This window comes from Leuresthes tenuis, unplaced genomic scaffold (genome assembly GCF_036924035.1).
Source record: "Leuresthes tenuis unplaced genomic scaffold, fLeuTen1.0.hap1 SCAF_13, whole genome shotgun sequence".
In the NCBI taxonomy this organism is placed as follows: Eukaryota; Metazoa; Chordata; class Actinopteri; order Atheriniformes; family Atherinopsidae; genus Leuresthes; species Leuresthes tenuis.
The window spans coordinates 8,639,825-8,650,511 of NW_027325367.1; the positions used below are offsets into that span (position 1 = coordinate 8,639,825).

At 40.6% G+C, this 10,687-nt stretch overlaps 1 protein-coding gene across 1 annotated transcript; it reads left to right on the forward strand.

Moving 5' to 3' along the window:
* The first annotated feature begins 473 nt into the window (after positions 1 to 473).
* tmem151ba (transmembrane protein 151Ba) lies at positions 474 to 10,170 on the forward strand. The gene is made up of 2 exons (XM_072362711.1): positions 474 to 1,011; positions 3,447 to 10,170. Exons 1-2 carry the CDS (start codon positions 928 to 930, stop codon positions 4,872 to 4,874), a joined length of 1,512 nt encoding a protein of 503 aa, XP_072218812.1. The 5' UTR covers positions 474 to 927; the 3' UTR covers positions 4,875 to 10,170.
* Positions 10,171 to 10,687: the final 517 nt, after the last annotated feature.

The window sequence follows — 10,687 nt, forward strand, 5'->3', positions numbered from 1 at the left end:
TTTTCTTGACGATGTTCTGGCTAATTGTGTTTGGCATTAAACAACATAACCACGGTTCAATGGTCTTCCAGAGTTTTTGTGGTGTCTTTTTTTACAAATGTAGTGTGAGGAAAATATCGGTGACGGCTCAAAAGTTATCAGACAAAATGTAGTATAATGATGTACAGGTTTCATTAGCCTAACCAAGCCATGGCTTTTCTGTCTCAGAAATTTTGTCCATGTTTTGTTGCATGACTGATGATTATCTGCCTATAAATATTTGTCCACAATTTGTTTCAGTGCAGTGAAATGAGGTTGTTGCATACTGCTTGCATGAAGTGTTGTTCAACCCCCCCTCTCCCCTCCAGTACAGTAATAACAGTCAGTTTACAGTGGAGGTTAACGGGCTCAAATGTTCTCATCTTTATTGATGCAGCTGTATCCTTTCACTGTTTGCTGCTGCACAGACTGGGATGCAGGGGTGGTTCCCCTGAGCAGCAGCGCCCCTCTGTGCTGTTGTGATTTGCGTGAACACTGAATTTGTCTTATTTACATCGTAGAGTCGAACTAGCTGCTCACACGTGTGCTGTCTGGCGTCTTTGTCCTGCCTCTCTCTTTGTGGCTGCAGGAGAGGAACGGATAGCAGCGTATGCTATCTCCTAACATTGCATCTCTTGCAGCTTCTAGTCATTGCACCGCGGGAGGAGTCTTCACATCCTTTACGTCTTCGGAGGCACTATGATCGGATTCCCGTTGCGAAATCTGCCCACCTGAAAGAAACAGGCTGGGATGATGAATCTCTTCAACCTTTCTCCTCAGGTTGCTATTGGACCGGTTTCTTTTGGATGATGCGCAAAGGGCTTCGTTGGGTGTTTGTGTCTCACCCCGCTTTGGAAAATCCCCATCCCAAAGGAGATCCAAGCACCGGGTTTTTGTGTCGTTATCATCATGTCCCCAGCATCGGCTGCAACAACCAGTGAAAGCAGCACCGCCACAGTCCCCGAAGAGGAGGCGAGCAGTCCCAGGGAAGAGGTAAGGACCAGTTGTTTGCAACGTGTGTGCCAGTTTTCCAACCCAAATTCAGCCTTTCATAGTTGTGCCATATCACATTTAACAGCTTATCACTGCGAATAATCTGGAGATAAGGGTGTTTATTAGCCTTATGAGAAGTCATATAGGGACCTGTGCGTTCAAGCGCGCACCCGAGAGTGTGAACGTGGATGGATGTGCTCCCGTTTGTCTCTTTTTCAGACTAGTTGTTTCCAAAATGGGGCTCAGGGAGCAGTTAGGGGTCCTGGAAACATTCCAATGGGGCCATTGAAATTGTGAAAAGAGAAGCCGAACAAAGAAATGTACTCACGAGGTCAACATTTATGCAGGCTTGTTCATTTAAAGACAAATATCTTGATCCAGACATAACAGTTCATTGCAATAACAACTGGCCAAAGTCCTCTTTCAAGTTCCTGGATTTGAAAATACCATTAAATAACTTAAACCACTCACCCTTTAAACAAATTGATTCCGATCGCAGTTAAAATACATATATATATATTTAAAAGAAATTATCCCTTCTTCATTAGACTTCTCCAAACACACATGCTGGATAAGTTACACATCTATTACACAAGAGGGTTTTTATGTAACCTAGCGGGTCTTATTATGTCAGGAGAAAGTATGCATGAGAGGCACTTATTTAAAGACACCACTGTGGTCTCATAAAACATGAAAACTGATACTGACTTGAAACTGTTTTATGTTACATATCTTCATGTTAAAGGGCCTATAGTTTTAGTTAGATAAGCCTGCTGATATGATCGCAAACTACAAAAGTAAAATTGGAATATAAGTACACTAAGCTGCTTTTAGCATGTTGTTTCCCGTTCCCGGCATGTTTACTTATTCACTTTGTAGCCTGCAAACAAAGTGTTCTTGTTTAAAAAACGAATACAACTAAACTGCAACCAAATGTAAAAGATAATAAACCCTTTCTCTCCGTTTTACACCACAGTTGTGTTGAATACATCTCCAGAATATTAGTCTGACGTATAAGTTGTCTGAAAGCCCATCAATGCACATGTTTTTTAACTGTAAGAGAAAATTCAAGTGCAACCAGAGTAATTAATCAAATCCATGTTGGAATATGAAACAAGTGTTTCAGTTAAATTTTCTTTGTCAAAAGAGTAAGAAATTTCTGCACCACTGTGGTAGTTAGTCACTTCCTTCCTTTTCTGACATCCACAGGCCTAAGGAACAGCTCTGATATGATCTCAGCGGGGACTTTTTAAATGAAGTGTCATATGTTGCAACAAATATAAATGTATTTTAATTTGTAGGTTTGTGTCACACATTCCATATAGCTGCTGGAATCACCATGATCCTTGGTGCTTATATTGAGCTTTTAAAACTTAACATGAGCCACAAAGTATATCATGTTGTATTGATTATAGTTTTCAAGCATGTACAGTATGTTGGTGAGTACATATTCTTCCTGCAGTAAGTTTATCTCAATGGGGAATTGATCCCATTTATCCCGTGGGGTGTAGCCTTGGCTTTGCAAGGTACTTGGGGACCATGTGACCAAGGTGAGGAGGATAATTACGGAGAAAGAACATCTATTATTTACATTTGCCTGTCACCCAGAGAGCACAGAGCAGATATGTTGGATTCAACACATCAATGCAATGATGCTGGCTGTGTTTTAGTTGGCCTATTAACTATAAAATGCATGTTTTAGACATGTAGAGTTCAATAAGTTGAAGCAAAATGCTTAATGCATATTCTTTTGTTATAATCTGTCCTTCCATGGACCTTTGAATCTCTGCCTGCTTTGTGTAGCCGCACTTCTACAGGACGTGAATAGCTCTTAAGCTGCTGTTGCTGCTTGCTGTGCCCCACAGTGATAAACGCTGGCACCAGCTTTATGATGCCAGAGTCAAATAACAGTTTTTTTCTCGCAGGTTTGGCATCATATCTGGCCTCTAGACTACCTCTGGTATTTTACCCTTTCTTTACACAGGACATGTCTCTTAAGTATTGCAGCACAGCCATGTGCACACCCACACATTATTAACAAAATAAAGCAGCTCACACAGCTCCTCCTGACAACAAGGTGTGTTATACTTTGACATTCATGTGGGTTTTATTTCTTAAAATTTTCATGTGGTGAATCTTCTGATTATAACAAGCACAGACAAAGACATGAGCAAATAGCTTATGCCTCATGCATAAACTATGCAAAAGCCCGTACAAAGCAGAAATGTATCTAAATATTTTACATGTATAAGCCACTACTTTATAACTTTAAATTCACCGGCTATTTAGGTCATGTTCACAAATTTAGTTGACTTTCAAATGAAAAATTGCTATTCAGCCAATTTCTAAGTCAATGCACACAGATGAGCTTATCATTCCCACTGACCTATTACTTTTTTCTCATCATCTCTTTTTTTCTCTCAACATCTTTGCAGCAGCAGCCTCATAAACAGTCTCTGACCAAATCCTTGTGTCAAGAAACCCACTGGAAATGCCTGCTGCTGTCCCTGCTGATGTACGGCTGCGTCGGGGTGATGGGCTGGTGCCAGGTGACCAAGGTCACACGCCTCTCCTTCGACAGCGCTTACAAGGGAAAGTCTATGATGTACCACGACAGCCCCTGCTCCAACGGCTACATCTACATCCCCCTAGCCTTCCTGGTCATGCTCTATGTGGTCTACCTGGTAGAATGCTGGCACTGCTACGCCAGGAATGAGCTGCAGTACAAGGTGGACGTGGACAGCGTGGCTGAGCGCATACAACGAATGCAGCAAGCTACACCTTGCATCTGGTGGAAGGCCATAAGCTATCATTATGTCAGGAGGACGCGGCAGGTGACGCGTTACCGTAATGGCGACGCCTACACCACTACGCAGGTCTACCACGAGAGAGTGAACACACATGTGGCCGAGGCGGAGTTTGACTATGGGAACTGTGGTGTTAAGGATATCTCAAAGCATCTGCTAGGCCTGGAGAGCTTCCCCATCACTAGGCTGAGGTTCACTAAGTGCTTTAGCTTTGCCAATGTGGAGTCAGAAAACTCCTACCTGACCCAGAGGGCCAGGTTTTTCACAGAAAATGAGGGCCTGGATGATTACATGGAGGCCCGTGAGGGGATGCACCTGAAGAATGTAGACTTTAAGGAGTATATGATTGCCTTTTCTGACCTTAACCACCCTCCCTGGTACGCTTCTAACTCTGCTTTCTGGGTGGCAGCTGCTTTCACCTTCTCCTGGCCTCTGCGGGTGTTGACAGAGTATCGCACTGCCTGTGTACACTACCATGTGGAGAAACTGTTTGGCTTTGACTTTGTGCCAGTAACACCATCTGAGGAGCGTCCTTTTTGCAGACACATCCCACGAGTCAACACAATTGACAGCACAGAGCTAGAGTGGCACATCCGTTCCAACCAGCAGCTGGTGCCCAGCTACTCAGAGGCAGTCCTAATGGATCTGACCCAGCTCTCGGGGAACTACTCCATATGTGGGGGCTACGGTAGCTACAGGCAGAACTGTGAACGCTGCCATCGCACCATCAGCAGCTCCTCCATCTTCTCTCGCAGCGCCCTCAGCATCTGCAACACGACAAGTCCCCGCATCCCTTTCAGCGCCAGCCGCTTCTCGCTGGGTCGACTGTACGGCTCAAGGCGGAGCTGCCTGTGGAGAAGCAGCGGGAGCCTGAATGAGCAGTCCTGCCCTACTGAGAGCACTCGCTGTCTATCAGACCAGCAGACCAGCGAAGAGAACCCCCCAGCCTATCAGGATGCTCAGTGCTTCCCAGTGCTCATAGTACATCGCAACGAGGGATGCCATAACCACCACTCTCTGCACAGAAATGGCTCCTGCGTAGAAACTTCTCTATGACCTACAGCTGCAACATCTGATGATTCCAACTAAGCCTGAAATCCCCCTTAAACTCTGGGATGGGATGACATGGACTTATTTCTTTCACAAGGGAGGTAAACTGACCCACCTACAATTTACAACAATCATGATTTGTTCACATTTTCAAAGATGCTGTCACTTTAGAAGATAACACATAAAAACAAACTATGTCTGGGGAATTTGTGATAACAATAAGTCAGGGAAAAAAAAAGACTTGGTGAGACTGTTTGAAATATCATGTGGCTTTAAAGAACCATGTTGCCAAAGTGTCACAGCCTGACAGCGCCCATAAAGAGTCAGACAACCTAGGAATAGCAAGTGGAGTCACATCCTACCATAAATGCCATACAAGTGAGTGAGAAACACTTCAGTGTTTTAAGCCCAAGGACTTATACTCAGCAGTAACCTGATAAGTTGATGAGAAATGAAAGGGATATGAGAATTAATGGAGTAATGAGTCAGGAAGTAATTACTGAGAAATTCATAGAGTCATGTGACTTGGGGAAATTTCTATGACATCATCTGTATTTTCAAAGCACGATGAACTTCGGCAATGTAAAACATTTCTTCAGAAACTTAGTGAGCTCAGTTACTTGTAAATATACAAGTAAATGTAAAATCAAAATATCTGCATGTAGAACTCTTTGTTCAACTTAAATGTTCACTTGACATCTCTACTCAAAGAGGTCTATTTAAAAATAGGTTTCAGTATAATGAAAATACAGTAAATGTCTGGTGGACATAAAATATCCAGTCAGCATAAATCTGCTTGTTTGCAATGACATTATATTCACTGCTTTGCCAAATATAGCACAGGAGGAACATGAATTATTTAGTACAACAGGGCTAAAGGACACAAGAGCTCAAAGCAAATTCATTAACACTCCTTCAAACAGTTCAAATAACACATTTAGTGTAACGTACCCTCAGTATAATATTGATAGATTGGTGTAAATTCATCTGGTTTAGTCTTAAAAATCCTTCAAATTTCCCAATATCTTTTATTCAGTCTACCTCTTTGTTTAAGTGCCTAGTATCATTTCTATGAAGCATCAGTTTCTAAACATCTACCCATTCAAATAAGCAGAATAGAAGCACACGGAAAGAAGACATGACATATAATCTAATGTCATTACTGTTAAAAATACAAATTTCCAAGAAACAATCCATAAACTGATTTTAAATCACTTTGCTCGTCATGTAGCACAGATCTTGTACAGCCAGCTCTGTGCTGCTTCTGCTGATGCATATCAGAGAGACAGCCAGAGACACTAGAAATAGGCAGAGGCCTGGATTCACTACTGATGTGTCACATTTATTAATCTGACAAGATTGCTTGAAAGAACTGAAAAGTACTTTCTTTAACTGAGTTAATGCGGTATCTTATGGGGATTTCTACATTACATCCAAGCCATGTACACTAATACTGTAGACGCAAAGTGTAATCCAGTGGTTGAAGTTAGGCACAAAACAGTCATACGTAAATTCATTTACACAGTATCATTTCTAAGGTTTTACGTATTAGAACATAACAAAATATTATCTGGATCTTACCAGGTCTTAGATTAGGTAAATACAACCTCAGATGAACAACAACACATTTCGTATTACACTGTCATTATTTACAGAAAAAAAACTAAGACAAAAAGTGGAACCAGAGTGTGAAAAACTAAGCACATCATTACTGCATCTGTAGGAAGCAAGAGTTTAAACCAAGCGCTGTTAATCAGGGGTACTTAATTAACTGATGGTCATCAAGTGTGAGCTCCTCTTTAAAAGCAGAAGTTTTGGCAGTTTGCTGGTCTGGAACATTCAAGTGTGTGTTAATTATAATTAATTAAATCCAAGAAGGAAAGACATCAGCTGGCAAGCGTTACAAGACAATTTCCAAACTATTTGGAGTCCATCATTTCACAGCGAGGAAGATTATTTGCAAGTGGAGAACATTCAAGATGGCAACCAATCTTCCGAGGAGTGAAAGTTCACCCCAAGGTCAGACCGTGTAATGCTAAGAAAAATTAGAGCTACATCTCAGTCTCTACGGGTCTCAATTAGCATGCTAAAAGTTAAAGTTCATGACAGTACAATTAGAAAAAGACCAAACAAGTACGACTGGTTTGGAGAGGTTGCAAGGAGAAAGCCTCTTCTCCAAAAGAACATGGCAGCGCAGCTTATGTTAGCAAATGTGCATCAACAAACCAATCATTCGTCAGACGATAGCAAATTGGAGATGTTTGGCCATAATGCACAAACACCACATTTGGAGAAAACTAAACAGAGCAGATTAGCACAAACGCCTAATAGCAACAGTCAAACACGGTGGTGGTGGGCTAATGATTTGGGCTTGTTCTGCAGCCACAGGACCTGGACACCTTGCAGCCACTGAGCGGACAATAAACTCCTCTGTATACCAAAGTATTGTAGAGTGAAATGTGAGGCCATCTGTGACAGCTAAAGCCTGGCTGAAAATGGGTCATGCAACAGGACAATGATCCCAAACAGAGTAGCAAACAGTTCGGCTGTAAAAGAAAAGAATCAAGGTGCTGAAACGATCCGTTTGAAGTCCAGACCTCAACCTGTTTCAAATGCTGTGGTGGGACCTTAAGAGAGCTGTGCATAAACAAATGCTACAAACCTCAATGAACTGAGCCACATAAGAAAAGAGTGAGACAAAATTCTTCCAAAACGATGGTTATTGCTGCTGAAGGTGGTTCTATAAGCTGGTGAATCACGGAGTGTACTTAGTTTTTCACACCCTGCTTCTGTATTTCTGACGTCTGTGCTGATACGTAGAGAAACTGTCCAGAAAACTGTAGAAGTCAGAGAGGGTCCACTTTCTGTTTCATGACTGTTAGAATTAGTATCTGAAATGAAAAAGTTTAGCTAATTTTAGTAGCAGGTTTATTTCTTAAAGTAATCAATATTCCTCTCAGTAGTAGTGGGTTGAAATTTAGTCCTATTTTTAAGATATTAACTGTATATATTTAGAAATAACTGACACAAATGGTTGGCAAATCATTTTCATGATGTAGGGTTGTCAGGTCAACAACTAATACTATTACTGAATAGTATTGCCTCTGCTCAGGCATTCTGTCTGCGACTTGTGTTCACAATAATGGGCTTGTACTGTAAACGGTAGCCATACTCATTACATTCCCTGTGTTTGGAGTTGTGGACTGTATCTCAGGCAATACTACATTACACTGAAAATAGGGACCGAGGCTTTATTTGAATTTATATTTTGAGTCTTTCACTTCATTATCTTTTCATAACTCAACATCTATGCAAACCCCCCAAACTCAGGATGGTATTCAGAGCAATGAGTCTGCTTGCAACATCATCCTCACAGCTTTCCTCCTTCGGTGTAGGTTGACGTTTAATTTTTCTCATGTATCTACTGCACGATAACTGGATCATGTTTGAATGAGGGGTTTGTACATGCAGGATGTTGACCCAAACTGTTATATCTTCACCAGTGCTCCCATTTCAGAAACACATCAGGATTTGTTTGCACATTCTACAGATCCCTCATAATAACCACAAGCTGATTTCCAATGAGTGATTTAATAATTGATTTTGCACCATAAACCGTAAAATCTATCCTGGCTAAGTGAAAACCTCTCCTAGAACAAATCTGAGGACTCATTTGCTTGTACGTGGAGATCTGAAACAGTTGACTCCCAGAGTCCGCTGCATTATTGCTGTGTTGAGCAACAGCAGTGTATTAGCTTTCAAAACTGAGCTGGCTCTTTTAAGTTATTTTGACCTAAAGTTCTAATTTGCAATCAAAGCGATACAAGATACACAACTCTTCAACTTTACAGTTTATGGTGCAATATGCTTCAATTTAGTGAGTCTTTCAATGACAGTAATATTCAGATCACTCTAAGACCTAAGATAGGTTCTGGTATTTGAATTTTCTTTTGACTAATTAAATACAAACTGAAGGGTAAATCACATATCCTGGTTTTAGACAAACAGCAACTTGGTCATTTGTAACTTTTGCTAATGTTGGTACCTGATAGTTATTTTCACTGTTGCCAGTCTTTACGTTAAGCTTATCAACTACACTAACACACAAAGTAGTGATATTCCGCACTAATAAGTGAGAAACACATCAAACTTGGTGTTCCATGTCATTTACTTTTCTGCATCATATCTCAGCAGGGATGGGGTCAGAGGATCAAGAGGACTTGTGTGTTTGTGAATGAAAAAACATGCAAATCCCATGAGCCATTCAAATGAGCTGAAAGTTTCATTCAATTTCATTCATGATCCAACTTGCGCTGGGTGAGCAGGTGTTGGATTTCAGCGTCACATTCTCTCATTCTTGATCAGCCAACGAGCCTCTAACGGTGGCTTCACTGTGATTTTCAAACATAGTCGTGTGTGAGAAAAGTAGAGAAATTGTGTTTACCAGTGCAATGTTTACGCAACAACAGTGACAACACGCGAGCTGAGGGAGAAATTTGACCGAAAGACTCAACTTCCCTTCGTAGAAAACTGTTAGAATGAACGCTTCGGTCATGCAAAGCACCAAACCCTTTATCGTGTCTGTCAGGTAGATTACTCCCTCACTCAAGAATGCCGTGGGGCTCATCTTTTTTTATGTTTCTTTAAATCTGTGTATGTAGGGCAGAAATGTTTTGTACTGTAAATAAAATAGAGGCAAGTGCGTCAGATGAGAGCTGAATGTGTCTCACACACACACACACACACAGACACTTTGATGTAACAGCAGCAGGGACAATGTTGATGTACAGATGTTAAAATGGTCAGTTTGTAAAGTTGCAAATAGAAACACAACCCTTTGTTCAATGCAATACACCCAATACAGACTTTGTACTGCTTATTTACTATTGCGACTGAGTTTTGCTTTCCTTTTAAACCCACTTGTAGATAATGTGAATGCACATTTTTTAGCTGAAAACATCAGCATGATTTGACTGATTTAGAGTATGGTGAATTCACACATAGGGCATCTTTTTTAAAAGGCAGGAATATCAGTAGAGTTTTTCTGTTTTTGACTGAATTAGTCACAGTGAACCTGCAGTACAGCTTTGCCTCTCTACATATGTTTCCAGAAAACAACTAGTTATCTTTGCAAGGTTAAAAACTGGGGCTAAAAATGACTCTTTACCAGTAGATGTAGGTTTAAAAAAAAGTCTGTATGTATTCCAGTACCACCACAACGCTGCCTTGATGTTACATAAGGACTGAATACCAAATCTGTGTATCAATAAAAATGTTCATTAAACAGAAATACTCACTGAAACATCTGCTCTATGTTTTCATTCAGTGTGCAAAAGAAAAAAATATTCTGATGCCACCAGTTTGACAACATTAACTTGTCTTTTTGTGTGTGTTAATCTATGTCTCAGTATTTAACTTGGCTCTTATTCTTCTCTGTGGCATTCAGCACCAAATTCACTGGTAAAGAGCAACATCAAAACAAGCCATAGACACTGTATATAGTTAAGTTCATTAAAAAGTTCTATTTGAACCATTGGTGAGTTTTTACCCAACACTATCCATGTTTCATGTGATCCTGATGTGTTTTGACAGCATATCAGGAGATTAACACACTTTCTTTGGGACAGTTTATTCGTTGTTTGGGTCTTTCTGTGTGATTAGTCGACAGTAAGAAAAACACAGGATATTAGACTTCTTGTGGATTAGACTTAATCTACAAGAAAAAAAAACTTTACATGACATCATATTATCTATGAATCCAGAGTTAGAAATATTACTTTAAAGATCTCTTTTATCTTTCTATCAGTCCATGAATCGGA